The sequence below is a fragment of the Protopterus annectens genome, chromosome 10.part0 (genome assembly GCF_019279795.1).
Source record: "Protopterus annectens isolate FY-2018-M chromosome 10.part0, PAN1.0, whole genome shotgun sequence".
Taxonomy (NCBI): domain Eukaryota; kingdom Metazoa; phylum Chordata; order Ceratodontiformes; family Protopteridae; genus Protopterus; species Protopterus annectens.
Window position 1 is genome coordinate 863,070,270 of NC_056744.1, and position 24,454 is coordinate 863,094,723.

At 38.7% G+C, this 24,454-nt stretch overlaps 1 protein-coding gene across 1 annotated transcript in view; it reads left to right on the forward strand.

Annotated features, from left to right (window-relative positions):
• The window catches only part of TGFBR3 (transforming growth factor beta receptor 3), a 2,354,992-nt gene that overhangs the window by 2,191,316 nt on the left and 139,222 nt on the right, over positions 1–24,454 (forward strand). Inside the window, exon 16 of the mRNA XM_044085660.1 lies at positions 7,798–7,905. Within this exon, the coding sequence (XP_043941595.1) occupies positions 7,798–7,905 (108 nt within the window). The remainder of the gene's footprint in view (positions 1–7,797; positions 7,906–24,454) is intronic.

Below are 24,454 nucleotides of genomic sequence, written 5' to 3' on the forward strand. Positions count from 1 at the left end.
TCAAATTTCCAAATTGTGTCACCGCTGGTGACGAATTGAGTGTGAAGTTGATAGAGCTTTACAATAACACCGGTATTGCTATGATGGGTTTACTAGTAGCGCATTACAAACATGAACTTGTGACCATTAAAGAAAAGATCAAGCAACTAAATGAAAAAATTAAGAGTTTTAGTTGTTTTAAAGATCACATTATTTTGTATAACGGTGTGGAGGCGAAGGCTTACCGACACCAGGCATTCATTGTAGCCAGGAAACAGAACAAACTCAAAAGAGACATGTTAGCTTACCAGTTGAAACAGGCCTATGTGGTGCAAGATAGGGTGGAGGAAGTTGTGAACATCACCCACCAAAAAGGTGATACTTTATGTTCAACTTCAGACAATGAGGCAAATGGGGTCTCTAAAACAGCTTCTACATCAGCTGATACCCACTCTGGTAGCGTGGGTTCTAATACAAACAACAATAACAATGGACAAATGAATGTTATTACTAAAGAGGGTGGTGTTATTTCTGAAAATTTCAATGAACATTCTATAAATCACTCTCAAGTTAATTATGCACAAGTAGTAGCTAATGGTAAACAGTCACAGAATCAAGGCCCTTTTCGTTTGAACACCACACTGAACAAACAGACTCACAGGTGGAACAATGCATCCCACAACAAGTGGAAGGGGAAAGGGAAGGAGAAATACCCCAACCAGAGGAAATACAAGTGAAAAATCATAGACACATTGATGATTTTTGTATTAATGTAACTAATTTGTCCAGTGTGGCTTTATCAACTGAAGTGGTTAACGTCTTAAAGAAAGGATTTTCTTTTATACCTAACAATAGAGTTAACATTGGCAAGCTGTTGGTAGACTTTAGACTATACTTGAGAACTCAATTTATGGTATATCATGCATGATGTATTGGCTACACCACAGGTTTCTTCCATTTGTGGACCTAGGAAGGCTAGTACTTTTAATTCCCCGTTGCACACTACTCTTCAAGTTTTCCAGAATTTATGTGAAAACGAATTTAGGAAGATGAATTGTCAGTTGTATGAGGGAAATCTTGGTCAATCTGAAAGACTAAGCTTTACATGAATTGTGTAATAATTCTAGCATTAGAACTATGAAGGCTGATAAAGGGGGTAAGATTGTGGTTATGGACACCACTCATTACCACAGCTTAATGTTAGATATGTTGCATGATAGTGAAACATACAAGTTGGTCCGTATCAGTTTTTCAAGAGTCGATACTTTGTTGTTTGACATGTTCAGCCAGGGTGAATTAGATCACCAGAGTTATGAATATCTTTTGGTTGAACATCCCAAACTGGCCACTTTATTCGGTATTCCCAAGTTACATGTTGACAAACATAATCCACCCTTCAGACCTATCATTGCAGCAAAACATTCTAAAACAGAAAATATATCTGTTTGGCTTGACCACATATTAAATCCAATTGTGCAGAAATCCAGATTTTACAATAGGGATTCCTGGCATTTATTGGAAGAATTATATTATCTTAATACATCTTTGGAATTGGTCAGTTTTGCTACACTTGATGTTAAGTCTTTATATACATCGATCAAGCAGGAAGAGGGGTTAGATTATCTTACGGAGTACCTTACTAGGTACACAGATGTTGACAGTGTTATGGTCAACACTATTTGTGGCCTTATGGAGCTTGTGTTAGACAACAATTTTTTCAGATTTGATAAATATATTTACAAACAAATATCAGGAGTAGCTATGGGGGCTAGAGTGGCACCAGCATTTGCCAACCTTGTGATGGCCAACTGGGAACTCAAATTTTTGGTAAATCATTCTAGTTTTACCAAAGTGCTTTCCTATTTTAGATTTATAGATTTACTTTTTGTATAGACTGGTACTTCAGAGGAATTTTCTGCATTGGTAGACGATTTGAATCAGACCACACAGTTTTTGGAGTTCAAAATGAGTGGTTTTGGTGACAGTGTTCCCTTCTATGATGTCCTGCTTAGTGTAGACAAAATTAGCAACAAGTTTAGTAGTCAAATTTACAGAAAAGAGGTTTTTGCCAACAAGTATCTACATAAGGATAGTCTACATCCTACACATACGAAAAAAGGTGTTGTCAAGGGCCAAATTATTTGTTTGAGCAGGCTCACTACGGATGACAACACATTTTTCAGGGAAATTGGATTTTTACAATCCTTATTTCTCTACAGAGGTTATACAGCAGAATGGATTAACAATACAGAGCAAGAAGTCATGTTGTTGAGGAAGGGTGTTGCCAAACCAATTCTTTTGTCTGGTCATATGGGTATAAGTTCTAGTTCCACTATTTCTGATATTTATAACACTTTCAATATTGCGGGCGGCCACGGTGGTGCAGTGGTTAGCATTGCCACCTCACAGCAAGAGGTTCTCCGGTTTGATTCTCGGCTGGGGTGCCTTCTGTGCAGAGTCTGCATGTCCTCCCTGTGGTTGCGTGGGTTTCCTCCGGGTGCTCCGGTTTCCTCCCACATCCCAAAGACATGCTGCAGGTGGATTGGACACTCTAAATTGGCCCTAGGTGTGCGTGTGAGTGTGCCTTCTGTGCAAGGTTGGGCGCCGGGCTGGCAACTCGACACCGTAAAACTCCACTGCCATTCAATGTGCGGACAAGGTGATCCGCTGTGGCGACCCCTAACCGGGAAAAAGCCGAAAGAAGAAGAAGAAGATAACACTTTCAATATTGCCTTCCCTTTACCCATTGTCAACGAAATGTGGCTTATTAAATACATAATTATCAACAATTGGAAGGTGGTGTTGGGCAACAAAGAATTGGTTGATACCCTGGGGGTTAAACCCACATTCACCTACAAAAGGGTAATTAATTTAAAGTCCATGCTTGAGGCAGACCACAACACACATCAGGACAACATTAGGGTTGTCAGCATTAAGAGGGGTACATATGCATGTAACAATTGCAGAGAGTGTAGATTTATTAGTAATAGTACTTCTGTATTTATTAGATTTTTGAACTACACTATCTGGGCTAAAGGTTATTACAATTGTAATTCAGAATATGTAGTTTACATTGCTAATTGTGTATCATGTGAACATTATTATGTAGGTAAAACTAAAAGGGCTTTGAAAAAGAGAATTTTTGAACACAATTTAGCCATAAAAAACAAAGACAGGTTCAATTCTTTGGCCAAACATGCAACAGTTTGTAGGGATTTCAAGAAATTTGAGTTCTCAGTGTTGGAAAAGATTCACACTAGTGAGTATGGTGGGGATTTAAACAATGTTTTGGAGTGTAAGGAATCATTGTGGCAACTTGTGTTAGGGGCTGATAAGTTCCCTGGCTTGAATGAGTCTATCAATTTAAAGTGTTTTTTAATATATAGATAGGTTTGTAGTTTGCCTTTTAATATTTTTATCACAGGAAATATTTTTACATTTATGTCTTCATTTTATTTCATTTCATTGAATTTATTTGGTTGAGTTTATTGTCATTATTTTTTTGCATTTGATTTTTGCATTTGATTTTGACTTTATTGGAATGTATTTTATGTTAATTAACAATTAACAATGAATTTGATGTCATTTCCTGTATTGTGGTATATTTAAGGAACTGGGTTTAATGTGTATTTGTTTCGGAAGAAGTTCACATATTAAAATTGTGGATGAAAGCGCTAAACTGTTGGTTTCTCTTTTGGTTTCCTGGCTATCTCACCAGTTGCACCTTTGGTTTTGTTCTATAGTTCTACAGTTCTTAGTTTGTTTGTTTCATTCTTAATTCATTATTGTTTGTTTGCCTTAACAGCAGTCAGAGGGTTGATTAATGTTAAAAAGGACATTAACTGTATTGCATGAGGAAGTCTCTTATGAGTATTGTAACACCTTCAGTATTAACCCCCCCCCCTCCCCAAGTCTTGATGACTCGCTGCAAGGATCTGTTTTCACACTATAACATGCTTGAATGTATGGGGGTGGAAAATCAACAAAAGAAACAGTGTAAAATGACAAGATGATTTTAATTTCTGTGCCCTGGGTATAGTTAATTTTGGCAACATGAGATATACAAAAGTTCAAGAGGGTAGCTATTTTCCATGCAAGCAAAGTGCTTTTCCACTACTGTATAACTTTCTAATGCTTGTTACAGAGATCTAGTTCTGATTGTTATTAATTGCAGTGAGCATACCTCTCACTACAAGAAATCTGGACATAGCCAGAAAAAAAATGGGGGGGGGGGCAAAGGCCCAAAAATAGGGACAGAATTTAAATATTGCTCCTGTAAACTTAAAAAGTTACTAGAATAACACATTTTGCATAATTGTGTATTTTCTGAAGGATATAAAGTCTGAAACTCATGTCTGTCATTATTTAGTGAATTCATTTTTCAATAATTTTCTAGAAAACAACACAAAATTTTATGAGGAATAGACACCAATAGTATGAGGCAAAAATCTGGACATTCTGCGAAAATCTGTACAGTTGAGAGGTTTGAAGTGAGACTAAAAGTCTCATCCTTGGCTATATATAGTCTCTCTCCAGATTCCACATAGACCACTAGTGAGGATACAGTTTAGTTGCAAGCATCTTATGCCATCTCAGAGTTCATTTTCAGAAGTAACTTTAACAGGACTAGACAAACTGATGTCATTTCCTATCCTTCAGTCCATCTGTTCAGTATGTTTTTTCCTGTCAGTGTATCTACAGAGACTGGTAAGAGCAACAAGCATGTGAATGTCTGTGAGTGGTTACTTAGCATCAAAACTGTTGGCGCTATACCTAATTCTCTAAGGGATCACTGCACACTGTTTACTGTCTGGTCACACAGTAAGGTCATCGTCACTATACCTTTTCTACAAAGGCTACTAACTTGGATCTGGTCAAGTTCAGTAGCTTGTCCATGCAAGTCACTTGTCCCCCCAAATATTTAGATCTGGGCAGTCCTGTTAATTCATTAAGTCATTTTGCAGTATGCTTAGCAGCCTTGCACTCTGAAAAAAGGCAAAAGCTAGTACCCTCTTATTTGCTCTGCTGTGATGACACACGTCTAAAAGGGATTATGCATTGAAGGTCAAACATAAAAAAACAGTGTGTCTATGAAGAACTTACAAATAAGTTTAAGATACTTTTTGTCAGTAGCATTAAGTATGCCCTTTGTAACCAGCTACTGTAAAATAATAATAAACAACCCCTTAAATATTCTAGATCTTTGTCTCAAAACTGTTACACCTTGGGAGAATGTCACAGAGTAGCACTCTGCCTAATGCTATTTCTGTATACATGTAGTTAATAATTTATTGATTATTATTTTATCATTATTCAGTAAGAAGTTCCAGTTTCCCCAATTTGTATTTACACCACTGCACATCTGCTTGCTTCCCTTATTATATAATTTATTCTGATATTGCCATCACTGATCTGGAAGCTATTTAGTACACTACAACCAGATGCTTTAGCAACTGATCACTTAACCCCTGTGCTGGAACATACCTCTCAACTGTGGATTTTCACAGAATGCCCAGATTTTTTTCTCTATTATTTTGGTCTGTTCCTCATAAAAATGTATGGTTTTCAGGCAAATCATTTAATAATGATAGATATTTGAGTTTCAGACTTCACATCCTTCAGAAAAATGCATGCTAATGCAAAACCTGTTATTCTAGCAATTTTCTAATTTTGTAAGAGCAATATTTAAATGTGCTCCTATTTTTGGGCCTTTGTCCTCCCATTATGCTTGACTTTGTCCAGGTTTCATGTGCTAAGAGGCTGAAATGTATGGCTGGAATGCCTAAGTATTGCAGCTGAATCCATTTAGTACTCTGATTTTATATCAAATGGCCCCCATAAAAGAATCTGTATCCCAATTTACTGTAAATCTTCTCTTCTCTTCTCTACTCTTCTCTTCTCATCCCTATTCACAAAAGTAGTCATTCTGCAGAACTACATTCAGAACTGTTGCCCTGGTTTCTCCATTTGCAGAAAATCTTGTGTGCGACATCTATGTATACCTTATAATACACCTTGAATCCAAAACAAGAAATGTTTGTCAACCCCCAGAATGGATTCTATCCTAATTATAGCCCATAATTAGCTTCACTTGAATTCACATGTCATTTAAGAGTCCAACTCATTTCTAGTAAACTAGGCAGTACAGTCTTTTTGAGCTATCAGAAGCCATTAACACTGACAGTCACAATTAGTAACCTGTGATGAATAATGTACCCCCCCTCACATGCTATTAATTGGTTCAAAAGCTGAGTAAGAAAATGTTTTTTAATTAGATATAAAGATGCTGTTTCAAATTTTTGGGGCAGTCAGTATCGGGGCCCTGCAGTGTTCTGCATTAGGCATGTTACTCTTCAATGTATTCATTAACAGTATGTCATAATGCTGGGTTATGTCAAAATTAATACAGTAAACAGATGATTCTAGTCTGCTTTTATTACCTTCTACCATTGGTGAAGTAACCACCTATCTCCAGAGTAGTGTAGTAGGGGTACAGAATTGGATTTGAGCATTTGGTCTGCTCTTGAATGGTAAGAAAACTATAATCATAACTTTCTTAGTGTGAGCAACTCAAATGCTACCTTCACCATTAGACTGTGAAATCGTTTAATGTCCATATCAACAACATTATCTTCAAAACTAAAGAATAACTCTGACTGCTTTATTAGCTAAAAAAATCTCTTCATCACAGTCCACACTTGAACAGTCACTGCTAAAGCATGCTTATTCACAGCTATAACAACAAATCTTCTTTTCACATTTCTGTCTAAACTTGTACAAGAGCTGTAATAGTTCTTTCAAGATTTTGTTCTAACATTCCAAGTTTCTGTCATCACCTCACACCTCTACCTCCCAATGCAAGAAATATGGATGAAGACAAAAATAATGGGGGGACAAAGGCCCAAAAATAGGAATACATTTTAAATATTGCTCCTTTTAAACGTGGAAAATTGCTAGAGTAACAGGTTTTGCAGTATGTATTTTATGAAGGAATGAAAAGATATGATATCTGAAACTGTAGTATCTGTCATTATTTAGTGTTGTTTAGTGACCACAATCCTCAATGATTTGCCAGAAAACTGCACATTTTATGAGGACCAGACCAAAAAATAGGAGACAATTTTTCATGGGTTTAATTTCGTCTCCAGTCAAGTTTTTACCAGCCAACAAAGTTTAATGAATAAATACATGAATGTATGCTTTTTTGTTTTTGTTTTTTTTTTTTTTTGTTTTGTTTTTTTAACTTGCAATGCAAACTGTAAAGGTGTTAGATTTTACTTTTATAAAGAAATGATATAGCCTAAAGCTTTATGTTGTAATTACAGGAAAAGACTTAAAAGACTAGAAACGGACTCATTTGTGAAAAACAGAAACAGAGGAGACATATGAAGTCAAAAAGATTATGAGGGCCAGAATAAGAAACTGTGTTTTCTGAGAGAGGATGACAGGAAGGAGTCATTACACTTGCATAGCTGGGGAGAATTTTAATGGAGTAGGAGCGACCATTGTTCATAGAGAAAGAATGGAGAGTTTTCCATGATTGTAACATTAGGTATATTTTAGATCAGATTGGCAGACCATTGATTGGAATTCAGTAGGTTTCTGGGTAACTGTAAAGATAATGTATTCAGGGTAAGTGTTGACAATATGTTTGTCTTGACAACTTAGCTCTGTTACATCATGTTATGATATGTAACTACCACAGGCAGCTGCCTTCAGAATTATTGGAAACTTTCTTTCAGAAGGCTTAAAAAAAGAAAGAAAAAGAGTGATGTGCAGAATTGACACCATTTACCTGATGTTTTGTTGTAATTACAGATGTCATCTTAGGCTTGGACACCCCAACAGTTGTTGGAATTGCGTTTGCAGCATTTGTAATTGGTGCCCTTTTGACAGGAGCATTATGGTATATTTATTCCCATACAGGTAAGGCTCTTATGTTTTCAACATATTAAATCTGACATACTCATTTTACTTGTAAGTTGAAGGATTTGCTTATTAGCTTAAATTATTTTTGCATGTGAATGCAGCACATTGTTCCATTTCCATGTGTGTGTGTGTGTGTGTTTGTCTTTTGCTAATTAAGATGCTTTATGTATCAGTTTTATGTATAATAGGTGGAAAAGCCTGTCATATATTTTTCTTTCTTTCTTTTCATCTTTGAAGTTAGCTGCTACAGGTTTTTCTGCACTACTGTCATTTAGTACAGGGAATTATTCTGTCTCTTTACAACAGTTTGGGAGAGACAAATCCGCTGAGGTTGTTTCAGACCCCTTGGACCTTCATGTTCACCTGCCTGGTCCCTCTGATGAGACTCCACGGGAAGCTGATAAGGACCAGAAACACTGAATGTCCTGCCGGGACTTCAGACATTTTTAGCTAGGAAGGGAGAACCTCACTTTACTTTACTTAAGGGTGAGGGAGGAGTTTCTTGATAAGTAGCTAGTTCTTTAATGGAGGTCTGGACATCTGACTGTTTCTGTAGGACTATCAGACTAGAGACTCCAAAGAAAAAGTCTCCCCAAAAACTAAAAGCTTTTCATCTTTGATTTAATACTGACAACTTGAGAATCGTAATTCTATGTACTGTAGGCCAGTAAAACGTCAGTAATGCAGAGAAAGCGATAACTAATTGAAATTGTTCATGATATGGGCTATGGTAAAATAGATGTATTAGTGGATCTGCATAGTTAAGAATTTTAACACAATGCTGAGAGTTAAGAATTACAACAAATTATTTGAGTGTAACGTGTATAGACTCACAGAGTAGCAGAAAGCACAGAGGTATGATAGCTGCTGTTGAGATGTGAGGATGAATCAGCGGGTAAGTAGTATGACACATGATCACTACATGTGAAGGCTTGATATAGAGTTAGGCTGGCAGTGAAAAGCAGGGCATATGGTTATGGTTATGTACTATGGGGTTAATAAAGACCCCTAAAAAATAAAAAGTACATAAAGATCAACGATATGCCAATCAATAATGAATAAATAATAAAAGGATCAAAATTTAACTAGTAGCCACTAGTTGGAAAATTGTTACTAAATATAAAATTTTTTTTTTTATTATTAATACAACACATTAAACGAATAGTTAACTGACCCTTCCTACTCAAAAATGTGTTGGTTATCCTGTGGTCTAAAGTTGAGCCACCCTTAATTTAAGGACACTTAATATTTTTATTCTCATTAAGGCCAGGAGGTTTCCCAGCATCTAACCTGAGCTGCCATAGGAGCTTTCTGTACTCCAACCTGGTCTCCCAATCCCCACCTCTAACGTCTGGTACTACTTGCTCCAAAACTATAAATTTAAGTTCCATATTGGGACAAATATGAAAATGTTTGGAGAAAGCAAATTCAATTATTTTAACATGTTGAAACATTTCTATTTATTTAATTATTTACTAGCTTTTAATAATAATTTCACAGTATTTCACTTTGTATTTTGTGGGATTAGTGTTGTATGTTTTTTATAAGATTGTACTACTGTTTCTACATTTTAATGATTTCAGCACCTTTTTTAATGTTTATTAAGTATGCTAATTGCAACGTCAGGTGACTGACAATCAAATATTTAAAGAACAGATTACAATATGTCTGTATCTTGATAAAGCTCGGTATTAACCGAGCGAAAGCGCTTGATGTTGTTTTTCGTTCTGTTGTCGTGAAATAAATTACCAGTTTTCAATCACTGCTTTGGTTTTCGGTCCTTTCTGTCGGACATTTTTGGATTTACTAGTCTTGTTTATCGCTTCTGCAACATATCTTATTCTGATGTATAGATCCTAGCTGGCTTCAATAGAAATAGTGAATTACAAGCCAGTAGCATCTATTAATTTTGACTTTTTGGCTTAAATGTCCTGGTTTATATTTTACTAGGCAGCTATTCATCAGGTTTCATAAGTATGGTGTCACTTTTTTCAGGCTTAATTGTCATTCACCAGACCCAAGATACTATCGTCACTATTGAAGCTATAATGTTTATCCAAAATCAGGCTAAGTAATCTGTGTTTTCTGTTACTTTTGATTTCTTTAAGGCAGTTCTAAAGAAGTCCGTATGAGACACTGGGACAAAAAGCACTTAATTCTTGTATAAAGTGGATTCCAGTTTTAATTCTTTCGTTGGTTGCACTTCGATTTTTTTTTTTTGTTCTTTAAGGCATTTGACCGGGTAGTCACCCTCTAGGATTCTGAAAAATTTTCTGTCAGTATAAGTTACATGATCATCCTTGTAATGACAATTTACAAAGCAGTATTACCCTGGTGTGACTTACACAAAGAAGTTAGTCTTTTAAAATCCTTTCCAATATCATTTTTAGAATGCTGCATATGTTTAATTCCCCTCTTAACTTTGCTAATGTTATCCTTTTTTAGCAGTTAACAGACTACTTTGTCTTGTGTTAAAAAAAAATCACCAGTCATCTCATTTGTTTCTGTTATTTTGTTTAGACTTTGGATCACTATTTTTTTCATAAAACAACAGTTCCAGTCACCTACCTCGTACAATTCATAGTTAATTATGACCTTTGTTGACTCTCTTTTTGTTTAGTATTTCAAAATTCTCAGCAGGTATCCTGTCATCCTAGATGTTATGTGGAAATGTAGCCACATTGCAAATTACAAATAGTTTTTGTATATTGCTTCATTAATTTCTCACAGTTTTGCTTAGTATACTTCATTTGTTAAAACAGCAAGCTATGTACTAAATTTGCTGAAAATAATGTAGTTCTTAGAGAGAGCAGTGTTATCCCATTATAGGAAAATGCCAAACTAGACCTTTTAAAGTAGAAAAGTGAGTTTTTATTTGTTATAAAAACCTCCTGTCATTAAGATTAATGTTTTACCTAAGTTGATATCATTCTAAATTTCTACATACACTTTCTTCCAAAAACCTTTAAATATTTCCAGGTAAGTTAAACTCTACCCATTGAGTCCATGAACATCACCTAAACAATTTATGTAGTGTTGACGGTCTCAGACTGTAAGACTGGGCTGTCACTGTGAGCTGTTCTTCATAATCATTTGTGCTCCAAAAATATTAACCCAGTTGCTGTACCATTCCTAATCCTGTGTCATGTTTTGCTTGCTTACTGTGTAGTTTTTTTCTAGTTCCAAAATATCAGAATCCATTGCATGTAGGTTGTACAGAAGTGGGCAAAATGATTACTATAACCTGTAGTTTATTAGTGATTAATAAGATTGTCACCTCTGTATAAGCATGGAAGATTTAATTGCTGTTAAAATCATGCTACCTTACCTACCACATTATTTTCAGTTGAGGCTACCAACTTTTACTATTCTCTGCTTAACTTAGTTTTACCATAACTAAAGGAACACTGTTTGTTTATTCATTTTCAGAATCAAAGAAATGTAACCATTTTATTCAGTGCTCTAATTCAGCTTTCTTATTCAAAGGGTTAATGGGAATTTCAACGCAGTTGAGTCTTGTAAACTCCTTGCCAATATCCACTCTTAGGCCGCACCCACTTTCTCTAGGAGGGCAAGGCCATTCAAGCCCAGAATGTATTTGTAGGTACCTATAAAGATGCCTAGTTCTCATTTGAAGGATAATAGTGTATTGCACTGCTTAATCTGCAGTGGCAGTCTTGTGTTTGTTCCTGATGTGAGGAAGCTGCTGCATGATGAATCTGTGTCCTAGTTGCATTTTATTTATCTGCTGTTTAAGAGTTAGGTATTTGCTTCTAATGATTGTGGAACTGTTAGACTAGTGGAGATGTAAAAGATCCAGGTTAACTGGGTCTTGACACAGAAGGAAAATCCAGGTTAACTGGATCTTCACACAAAAGGAAGGGCATAGATCTCTCCTTAAGAGTCAATAAGATACAAAGTAAAAAGGACAGTGCTTCCAGTTATCTGGGTAGCTCAGTGTCTTAAAACCTGTGATCTTCTTAGTTAGGAACCTCTTGGAGTTTTGTAGTTGTTTGATATGTCTAGTGAGGTAAGTCTTGAAGGGGATGTTTTACTGAATAATTGACTTAATCAATGCTGAATATAAGGAGAACAATGATTTCTTTAGATCTGGGTAATATTCCTTTGGCAATTAGCTGCGCAATAATGAAAGATTTTCTGAATAGTGTTGTCACATGATGATTGAAAGAGAAGGAATTATTAACCCATATTCCAAGATCCCTACCAAGGGGTTGTCTACCACTTGTGGCAGTACTGCACCTTTCTGCATTTAAGTTGAACTCATTTTCAATACATCAGTTATTTATGTCTGTAAATTTTTGCTGATGGCTTACTGTATTACAGGCAGACTTAACATTAACTTCTAATTTGCAGATATCTGAAAATTTAGTTATCCAGAGGTCCTGGTTTCTAGTCTAGAGAGCAGGTAAATAACAAAAAATGAGGGCTCCAAACACCGAGTCTTGTGGACACCACTGGTCACCCTTGTACTTTCTGATATGACTCTTGCCACTTTGATGATGTAAGTTCTGTCTTTTAGCCTGTCTGTTATCCATGTAACTGAACAGGGATCTATTTTTTAAAGCATAATTGTAATGCCAGCATGGGGTATGGTGTCATATGCCTTGGCCAGGTCAAGATACACTGTCTGAACATCATGACCACTGTTTACAGTTTGTGTAACTCTTTTGAATAAGTTAACAAAATTCATTAGGCAGGCTCTTCTTTTGACAAAGCCAAACTGCTGCAACTCAAGTGTAATGAGATTTTTGATATTGCAGTTTATAAGGTCAGTTGTAATATGTTACCTTGTTTTGCAGATGAGACTAGGCAGACTGATAGGTCTGTAAATGTTCTTCCATATCACTTTTTCAGTATTCTTCATAGAGGGGATCTTCTGCCAAGGATAGCACAATATCCAGCCAGTGTAGCAAAGCCCACATGTATGGCATCTATAAGATGTACAAATGCAAATATCAGAACTTCTTTGCCACCAGTCCAAACACCATTATTGAACATCAGTCTGAATGCACTTCTGCTGTGCTAGTTACCAAGCCATCTTCAGATAAGTGCCCTATTGGGGCTTTTTTTTCCTTCTCATTTTTGTTGTTACTTGTGTTCATGTCATCCAAGAAAGGAAAGTGTCAATGTTGGAAGCACATTCCCTGTAAAGACCATCACACCCTGTATATTTTTTGCCTTGGTACTTTCCATGACCATATGCAATGCTCTGTCTGTCATGCATTTGTCTGTAAGCCCTCAGTAGTCACTTACCTTCTCTGTACATCTACCTCGAGAATCTGTTGGGTCAGGGTGCTATGGCAGAATTCTCCTGTCCAGAGGGACAGCTGTCTTCCAAGAAGGTGGACAGAAAGTCATGGCCTGATCCGACTGCTGACCAGCCTCCACTGGATGTCTCTTTGGAAGCTAGTGAAAGCCATGAAGACCCTCTGATGCTTGCATCAGATTCTTCTGTGGTGACCCTGTGTCATGGAAATGAATTCTCACATGTCATTGGAGGCTTTTCATATGTCTGCTGTGGATGTTGAGGGGGAACCATGGCCTATAATGTTTGAGGTGTTGAGGGGGATTCCTCAAATCTTTGTTGTAAAAGAGATGCCTACTATGAGCGTTGAATCTTGCCAAGAGACTCAGCCACCGAGGGTTGTTGTGCCAGACTTCCTGCATGAGAAAAAGGAAAAGATGAAGCATATCACCCCTGTTGCTAAAGCTCCATAATTTGAATGGCAGGATTTTACTCAAGGTTTGTTCAATGCCTTGATGACCTTGAAGTCTTCTCAAGGTTTGGTTCTGTGGTGAGATGCTATCCTTGGCTTCATCTTTAGGTTTTGCATGATGATATTAAAGCCAAGCTTTTGGATGCTACTCTTGAATAATAAAAATCTTTTTGTAACTAATAACACAGAGAAACAAGCTCACTTAGTATGTATCCCTGTCTGATTCACTCAAACCAAATTCAATTTGAAAGGTCTTCATCCAAATAAATGGAGAAATACATCAAACCATTTCAAAAATATGTAAATCACTTTGTTAAAATACAAAAAAAAATGTATGATTCTAGTTTAAAAAAAATATAATTTTAATGCACTCAGTTTTAGAGCTGGGGTGATAGATATGTAATTGTTTAACCCTGGGGGCTTGACTGCATTTAACTTTAATTGCCACTATAGTTCTTTAAATTCAAGGAATGTTTCCCATTGCCCCCCATCATTCTTTTGCAATACATTGAGAATACCAAAGTTAAACATCCTATATTCACTACATTTTAAAGTAAGTTTATATAATGCATTGTTAGTATTTTCCCTATTGATGTCTTAAGTGTGCTTATAGATCCTTTTTCTAAACTTTCTCTCTAATATACTCCAATGTTTTATAACAGAAAAAGTCAAAGAAAAGTTTTATTATTATGCAAAAATAAAATCAGGATGTCAATTACTATACAAAGTCTCTAGAAACATAGAAGAGACAGGAAGGGGTTATATTTATTATACAGATACTGTAATGGACTATACCCACACAAGTGTGGATATTCAGCAAGAGCTAAAATGCATAAGGTACAAGAACGTGAATTATTAGGTGTGACTGTGCACAAGTTCCAGTGGAAAAACTTAAAAAGATAAATGTAGACATAATAAAAAAAGAAAACCCTAGGGAACTGTGCAATAAAAATTAGTGCAAAATTAATTAAATGGAAAGTTGAAAGATTGTCACGTGAATTTATGCATAATCCCAAAAGTTTATTAAATACACATACAAACAGGATGGCTTTCACAGCTGGATCACACTGCAATATAGATTAAACTTTTAGTGTTACAGTTCCCCCTGGCAAGTTTAATTCTGTTTTTTTTCCTAATTATATGTATTCATCCTTGCATATGTAGGGACATTGGCTACATCTAACACAAGGCTGAGTCCCAGAATTTGAACTACCAGTGAAACCTCTTAATCCATTCTCAGATATAATTTCAAGTTCTTGCCTGTTTTACAAGTAAAAAGAGATACACCTGACACATCTTCAGACTCCTGCCACCTTGACCTCAGCACAGGCAGGTATGGCATCTGAGATTCGCACGTATGAAACAACTGAAGCTACTGGTAATGGTGAGAAGGGGAACCCTGCTTAATAATGTCTGAAGAACCCATAGGCATACCACAGATCCTCACTAGAGAAGAAATTCCCAGATCACTCATCGAGGTTCATATGGGGTTGGAACCTCCACGTTTAGTCAAAGTGGACATTGCACCTAGAAAAAAGAAACAAAAAGTAACATTCCTTCCCCCCAAATGTCCAAAGAAAAGGAGTGGATGGATTTTTCACAGTGCTTATATAAGGCCATAATGGCACTCAAGCCACTATCCTATTTCAAAGACCTGCATCTCCCCAGGCCTCGCTGAGAATAGGCTCTGTCCTAGTCAGACTTTCCCAAACAACAAATGTTAAATAAATAAATCCTTTGTACTTTTTCATTCCTTATACCTCCTTACTCTCCCTTCTTCACTTATGTCCTTACTGCTATCTAATTCTCTTCCCTGACTTTCTCTCTAAATATACCATAAGCCTGCTTTTCCCCTCATATCATATTACAATTCCTGTTTGTATTAGACTAACTTACCTTTAATTTCTTTACAAACTGCCAAAAATTCTCTAAATATTAAATGGTTGTCATATACCTTGTATCAATTCTAAACCAATGTTTTTATAGTATGTCTTAATTTTTTATAATTATTTAAACTGGAGATGTTTTTGTTTTACTTTTGAAGATTGTAAAATTATTCTTGAAAAGTTTTGTAATAATTTGGAGCTTTACTCCCCGGGCCTCCGCTGAAAATTGGCTTCTACACAGTTGCACTTTCCCAGCAATCAAATGTCAATAAATAATACTGTTTCTCCTTCCAGTCCACAAAAGAGAGAATTAGGTACTTGTTCAGATGATGGAGAGGATGAATCAGACTTATTTGACCAGTCTTTAGTCCATTCACCAGGTCAAGTGGCCACGGATGTTTAGGATTTCCTTTCTCCTGACTTCCCTGTTGAAAAAGCTTCAGGTGGGGAAACTATTATTAATATGATCAGGCATTTTGAATGGGCATCTAAACAGATTTCTGAAGTTCAACAGAGGTACTATAACCTGTTGGAAGTAGGCACCCATGTTTTTGCTCCTGTTTCCTGTGTTCTCAAGGCTTTCCTGAGTGCTTTTGCATCCACTTCCTCTGCATCATACTCCAAGCCAGCAGCACCTGGCAGGTTTTAGAAAGCATATGAGGACTTGAAATTTCTGTAAAAAAATTCCTGTGGCAGACCCCTCTGTGTTTTCCTTGTCAACAGATAAAACTTCTAAGTTATTGCCTACTGCCAATGCTCTTCTTTCAGATAAAGATAGCAAGGTAGTAGACTGGGGGGAAAAGTTTATACTTCACATTTTGATTCACCCTGCTTCTAGAAAATTTCTGATATTTTCTATTGTATTGGCTCACCACAATTTCATTTCTCTCCTTTGCCTTTTGGACTCTCTGCAGCCCCCAGAGTCTTCACAAAATGCTTTTCTCCGATAATAGCTTACTGCAGGACTCAGGGTATCCAGATATTCCCTTATTTGGATGACTTGTTAGTATCCTCTTGACTCACCTCCATATTCACTGTGGCCCTAATTCAGACTCTGGGTTTTGGCAATCAATCTGAAAAAGTCAGCAAAGAAACAAACCCAAGACCTAGTTTTCTTGGGGTGCAGACTAAATCCAAACTCATGCAGAACTTTCTTCTGCTACACAAAGTGCAAAGTCTAACCAATTACTTCCATTCTCTTCTTCCTCTTCAGTGCTGTACTGCAAAGGAGATTCTGAGACCATTGTGGTTCATGGCAGCAACCATCCCCATAGTCCCTTTTGCCAGACTCTGTATGAGGAATATTCAGTGGTAAGTGAAATTCACCTAGTCCCAGAATTATCATTCCCAGGACACACAGACTCCTGTCCTGCCTTGCCTAAAGAAGGAAATGCTGTGGTGGATATCACAGATAAAACTAAACCCATGTGTTCCCTTCAAACTGCAGACACCAACAGCATGGATGGATAACCTGAAAGTTCAGTGGTGTGCAAATATAAGAAAAGAGCACATCAGTCTGGTGAAAATGAGGCCACTAATTCAGGCCCTGCAGATTTTCTCTCATTCCTGGAAACCAGGCCCATTAAGAGTGTTCGCAGACAACACAATGGTCATGTGGTACATAAACAAAGAGGGGGCACCAGAGCTTACCAACTGTGCAGAGTGGCTGTTTTGGCATGGAAGCAGGTCACAAAAGCAAATCTCTACCTCCAAGTGGTTTACATTCCCACACAGAAAAATGTCCTGGGAAACTTTCTAATCAGATCGAGGGAAGATCTCAGTGAGTAAATGCTGAACAGAGAAAGCTACCTACACATAGTTCACAAGTGGAGTGTGCCGGAGATATATCTTTTTGCTTCCATTGACAACAAACAGCTTTCACTCTTTTACACCAGGACTTGCTGTCCTAAAACTTAGAAAATGAATGCAATGTTCTTCTGTCAGAGAGGAAGTTTCTTAAATGCATTCCCACCACATCCTCTTCTTCCAAACGTCTTATTGAAGATCCAAAGAGAATATCAAAAAATGTTATTGATTACTCCCTTTTGGCCAAGGTGCACTGGTTCCCCCTTCTTTTCCACCTAGCCAAAGGCCATCACCAGAAGACTCCCACCACAGTGGACTTGCTGACACAACAGAAGAGCTCACTGGTTTACCTTCATGTGTGTGTTTTGCACACGGGTGAACAGAAAATGTTCTAAAGCATGTTTGCAAAGTTTGCAAACGTCGTACACAAAAAAGGTTTGAATGTGCAATGAGCGAATGCACAGTGACATTCACTCATTGCAGATTTGCCATTTTGTGGTGGATTGCACTATAGTGGGGATCAGAAAATGGTTCCTTTCCCCACTGTAGTGCGATCTCAGAGCTAGAATATTAAAGTAGGGGGGTGTGAGGGGTGCAGGAGGGATTGCCCCCCTGCTTTACACTTCATTACATTTTTTTTCGACATTTATGTTCGAAAATCAGCGAATCTGCATTTCGATTTACTGATTTTTGAACATTGGAAATTGTTGCAGTTTTGTTTTTCGAAGTTATGATTTGCTCATATGAGCAATTGCACGAGTGATGTTTCGCCTTTGTAAAGGTAAACTGAGCTCACTACTTCATCCCAACCTGTTATCCTTCAATTAGACATTATGGATTATAGGATTCTGATCCCTCTTAGACACCAATTTTATGAGCATGCAAGGTTCTCCAGGACTTGCTACCAGAAAATCTTACATTGGAAAATGGAAAATATTTACTGTATTGTGTCATCCTAAATATCAGGACCCACTCCAGGCCAATACCCCAGTGGTCCTGACTTATTTATGTGAGCTGTTGCAGTCTGGTCTAGAATACTCATTTGTTAAGGCACACATTTCAGCCATGTCTGTGTGTACCTCTGGATCTGCTGCTGCTGTTTAGACTACAAGTAAAACAGATCTTAAAAGGTATACTCCACCTAAAATTTGTAATGAAAGCTATCCCCTCACTTGGGACCTCAAACCTGTACTGGAAAAGCTCACTCTCCCTCCTTTCGTACCAGCAGCATCTGCCTCTCTCAAATCCTGTACTTGGAAAACTATTCTTCTTACAGCCATCACTTCTGCCAGATGAGTCTCTAAACTACAGGCCCTTATGGCAACCCCTCCATTCCTAATTAATTAATTAATTAATTGATTGATTGATTGATTGATTGATTTATTTATTGACATTTGATTACTGAGAAAGCCTGACTGGATAGGAACCCTTTTTTCAGTGTCCCGGGAAGAAAAGCTGCAAAGTATTATAAAACATTTTAAGAACAATAATTTTACAGTCTTTAAAGATAACACAAAAAACAACTACAGTTTAACTAATTATACCAAGTTAGACACAATTTGAAAGCATTGGTTAAGAACAGATACAAGTTATATCACAATGATTTAATAATTACAGAAATTTTGGCCAGTTTGTAGAGAAATTAATTAAATGAATGAATTAATTAATTAATATTAAAGTACTTACTTTATCATGTTCAGGCTTGCTTGGGGACCCAAAATATTTCTTAGCAAGCAGTGGACATGAGATGTCAAGCCAGTCCCAGGCAGGATGCAGTAAGAGTGTATTATTTCATAATCCAACAAAAAGTATAGGGGACTCTACTTGTGTAAACTAAAAGTTTCTCAGTGCAGTATCTCAGGAGTATGTAGAAGCATGTACAGTACATGTGAATATGACACTAATATTTCCAAAGAAAATTGCAATAGCACAGCTAGGGTTGGGTGAGAGGGGCAACTGCCCATGTTGCAGAGTGTTGGAGGGGTGTAATCAGTTGATTCCGAGCTCTCTTTAATGCAGCACCTGCTTTAAAAAAAAAAAAAAACAAACTGAAATCTCTAGTGCTCTGTGTGTGTTCAAAGCAATAGCAACTACTTGCTACACTGTAGCAAGCAGTATGCTGTAGTTTAAAAAAAGTGTTTTTTTTTTTAAACTGAAACATGAGCACTGTACCGGACTATGCAAGCAAATTGTAGCAACTGTTTGCCACATTTGTAGAAAACAGTTTACAGCGGTTTAAAAGAAGAAAGCATTTATTTTTTTAATTAAATATGTTGATGGAAAGTTGGAGGCAGGGCACAGAAACAGGACCTGAATGGCTGGGGCAGATGAAGGGGGATGTGTAGCATGCATCTGGCCACCTGGTTAGTGTGCCATTAGAAGGAAAATCCATTTTTATTTGCTCTTCAGTTGAACCAGCTACACTGTTGTTGACAGAAGTAATTTTCACATGAATATGGTTTTGCTGAAGGTGCATTATTCAAAGACAGGTTGCATTCAAGGTTACGTAAGAAGGACTGGCAGTAAGAGCTGTATCATGGCATTCATTGTATCAGTGAATATGAACTCAGAAATTATTTCTTGCTTCACAGTCTGTACATGTAATCCTTACCTAATTCAGTGATCTCGAGCATTCCACCTGTCATGCGTACTAATATTTTATTGTGTCGTCTCATTGTGTCTTTGACGACTGATGTCTTTGATGTTCTTCATGTTTCACTGTTGCAGTCATTACACTTAGGGCTACCCCTGGCAGGATAACCCAAGTCGGCCCGAATACCAGAGGCTTAGTATTTCTGCATCAGTTGCTATCGCTTGAGGACTGACGTCAGGTCGTCAGTGGTATAAAATCAGGCAGCCGACACCATTACATCAGTCTTTTTGCCGAAGAGCCCAAAGCAGAAGCAGTTCACACGAGTGTCGGTCAGCCGCTACCTGAGTTTTCGTTTCCGAATTGAAGTTGAAGTTCTCTAAAGCTAAGTATCCCCCTTTGGGGATCCTTTTTTGTTGCTCTAACTGATGTCAGAAAAAGTTAACAATTGTCTCGCCTGTGGAAAGCAAATACCACACTGACACTTCCATTCTTACTGCGTCACCTGTTTAGGCCCAGACCACACCGTCCCTTGCTGTCACTTTTGTGCTTTGTTCAATGCCAGAACTATACGTCATTGGGCCCTTATTGTAGCTAAATATTTTCGTTCTCAGTCCTGGTATTCCGATATGGCTTCAGTAAGCCATCCGACTGCTGATCTTCCGAAAAAACTTAAGGATAAAGACAGAGACAGGCAGCACAGGTCCAAAACTGCCAACAATGCTTCCGTTAAGCTAGTAGTCAGTTCTCCAGTCCTCAGTGAGGTGCTTTTGCAGCTTCTTATGGCCGCTTCTGTGGATTCACAGGCCCCTACTGAGACCCGTTTCCGAGTCCAGTATGCCACAAGACTCTTCTTCAACTAAGGATCCTGCAGATGTCTCTACCTTGGATGGGTCCGAAGCTGCTGACCAGGCACCAGTTTCTGAGGAAGTTATTTGCACTACAGATACTCGATAAAAACCAACGACTTTTTCCATGTCTTCAGTTCTTTCTAAAACTACCGAGTTTCTAAGGCCCAGGGTACGAACTATGCCTAAAAAACTGACGACCCAAGCTCAGGCACCTGCTTCCATGCCTCAATATCAAATGCTTAAAATGGCGGAAGACCTTATTATGCTTATTAGGGGAAGCCAGGCTACCCCTTCCAAAAGAAAGAGACTTTATCCCAGTAGTTTTACCTGAACAGGAGTCCAATGACTCTGATGTTTCTGAATATGAAGACATGCTCCCCCTTTCTGCTTATGAGGATTCTGATGCAGAAGAATCCATTCCTTCTGCCTCTCCTCCCAAGGATTTTTTCATTTGGTGAAACATTACATACTTTAAGGGAACATTTCCAATGGGAATGTCAGGACTATCTTCAGTCAAAAGAGACTCATGGAATTCTTAGATTTACCACAGCACAGACCTTTTAGCCATTCCTCCTGTCCTGGATGTTGTGGCTGATGTTTTTATGGAATCTAGTTTGACTCCTGACACCCTTCCTCCTGCTCCCAGGAATCCTGACAGGTACTACAGAGTCCCTAACTCTCACAAATTCCTTTTCAAAAATCCTACTGCTGACCCAGAGGTCATTTCCCAAGGACCTAAAGGAATTAAAGCAACCTCAACTAAGAATCCCACCCCCTAAGACAGGGATTCCCGAGCTTTAGACAGATGAGGTAAAAAAGTATACACCTCTGCAACTCTTGCTATTAGAGCCCTAAATTGTCAGTTCCACATGCTGAAATATCAGCAGCATACCATAGAACTCCTCAAAAAATATATATCTTCCTTTCCTGCTTGTGCAGAAAATAAAGATTTACAAGAGCTTATGCATTCTGCAAGCCAAGTTACTAAGCACACCTTGTAATGTGGCTTTGATGCCCTAGAAGCATCTTGCAGGGCAGCAGTCACTGGTTCTGTCCTTAGAAGGCATGTTTGGCTTAAGGAACAGACCTTGCCAGACCATGTCAAATCAAAATTATTGGAAGCACCATTGAACAAAGACAGTTTGAATGGCACTAGGGCAGAAGAGGTCTTAAAAAATATGGAAGAAAAAGCTAAATCTATGCAGACAGTTAAAGACGTTTTACAGGTCCAGCCTCCGAGGTTCAGTAGGTATTGCCCTTCCAAGCACTGGTCCTTACCGGCCCCCACAAGGCCAGCTCAGCCCAGACCCAGGGGAAGCATACCTCCCAGACAGCAGTCCCAGGGAATGCAGAGATCTAAGCAATGGAGTTCCTCCTCTTCAAAAACAGAGAGTGCTAAGCCAGCCCTTATGGTAAGAACTCGCAATGACTTTACACCACCACCCCTTACCTCTGCCCACTGGCGTGTGCCCCTAGGAGGAAAACTCTCCTTCCATGCTAACAACTGGACCTCTATTACCAAGGACTGATGGGTCCTCAACATACAAATTTTATTTCCACACTCTGCCATCCCCAAAAGGGTTCCCAGATCTTCCTCCAAACCAGTGTGCAGAGGCCAGAAAGCAAGTCCTTTCCCTGCTCTCCATGAGGGCAGTACAGCATGTTCCTGCAGACCAGATAGGCCAAGGTTTCTATTCTAGACTCTTCCTGGTACCCAGAAAAGAGGGCACCTGGTGCCCAATCCTCGATCTATCCATTCTAAATACTTTTCTGGTGATACCAAAATTCAAAATGCTCACCCTCCAGCAGCTTCTACCTATGCTTTCCAAGGATGCTTGGTTAGCCACCCTAGACCTAAAAGAGGCCTGCCTACACATCTCAATCAGGAAATCTTGCAGGAAATACCTACGTTTCAAGGTAGGATCTATACACTTTCAGTTCTCTACGCTTCCCTTTGGCTTATCCACTGTTCCCAGAGTTTTCACAAAATACCAGGCTCCAGCCATTGCTTTTTGCAGACAAAGAAATATTCACATTTACCCCTACTTATACGAGTGCCTGATTCAGGCAGACAGTCAGGAAAAGCTGTTACAGCACCTGACCTTTGTAAAGGACCTACTGACCTCCCTGGGGTATACTGTCAATGAAAAGAAATCAAAACTAGTCCCCACACAAAAAATTGTATTCCTGGGAGCAAGCCTGGACACAGTATCCCAGATGGCATTCCTTACTCCAGAAAAACAAGCCTATCTGACAGCTACTTCTCTCAACTAGCCACCAGAACCCAGTTATCCGCAAGGAAAATCCTGCAAGCTCTAGGGTTCATGGCCTCCTGCATTCTACTCATTCCATATGCCAGACTGCATATGAGGAAACTACAATGGTACCTATAAAGCCTTTGGTGTCAACACTCTCAACACCTGGAAACTATTAATACCTATGATACCCTATCTAAGGAAAGATTTTCTTTGATGGGCAGCAGCATGCAACCACAACAAGGGACTTCCCTTCTCACAACCCCATGCCGTCCAGACCCTCACCACAGATGCATCATACTATGCTTGGGGTGCACACCTGGATGGCAGGTGCATTCAGGGCCATTGGAGCCCAAATTAAATACATCTGCACATCAGCCAAAAAGAGATGCTAGCTGTTCAGCATGCCCTGACAGCTTTCAGACCCCTACTCTCCCCGGGTCCTCTACTGGTCAAAACAGACAACACCACAGTGATGTGGTATATCAACAATCAGGGAGGGACTCACTCTTATCCTCTCTGCAGGCTCGCCATGACCCTTTGGCACACGGACTCAGCCATGCAAATACACCTGCTAGCACAATTCCTGCCAGGCTCCCTTAAACACTCTGGCAGACAACTTAAGCAGAAACCTGCTAGACCCACATGAGTGGCGGCTAGACCACAGAACCATCAACCTTGTAACCCAGAAATGGGGCACCCTGAAGGTGGACCTCTTTGCCTCCCACTACAGTCATCAGCTCAGCAAATTCTGCACCAGGGAACCTCACAGCAAGGCCTGGAAATTGGATGCTCTATCCTTCCAATGGGTAAACCTCTCGATCTATGCATTTCCCCCCTCTATCACTCATTTCAAAGGTACTGCTCAAAGTAAGGGAGGAAAACCAAGGGCAGTCTTGACTGCCCCAGACTGGCCACGCCAGCACTGGTACCCACTGCTGCACAGCCTGTCACCCTGCCACCTACCTCAGATCCCAAAACACCAGACCCAGAAGAATGGAGAATTCATGCATCCACAATTGCAGACCCTGAACCTGGCAGCCTGGCTTATTCCCTGTCCTCTCCTCAAGCTGCCAGCCTAAACAAAAAAGTCATGGATGTTATTTGTGAGGCCAGATACACCAGCAGTAGAAAATCCTATGCTGACAAGTGGAAAAGGTTTTGCACCTGGATCCAGGCTAGGGTAGCTGAAACAGCACAGCCCTCCCTACCTTTTATACACAGGGATATTCTTCTCTTCTATTAAAATTCATGCCTCTGCCATCTCTGCTCATTACAGCACAGAGCAACCACTCTTCTCACACCCTCTTATCAAACAGTTCCTAAGAGGGGCTGACACCTTAAAGCCACCCAGAAGAGCTCCTACCCCAGCTTGGGACCTTAAGTTTGTGTTGGAAAAGCTCACCCTTCCCCCGTTTGA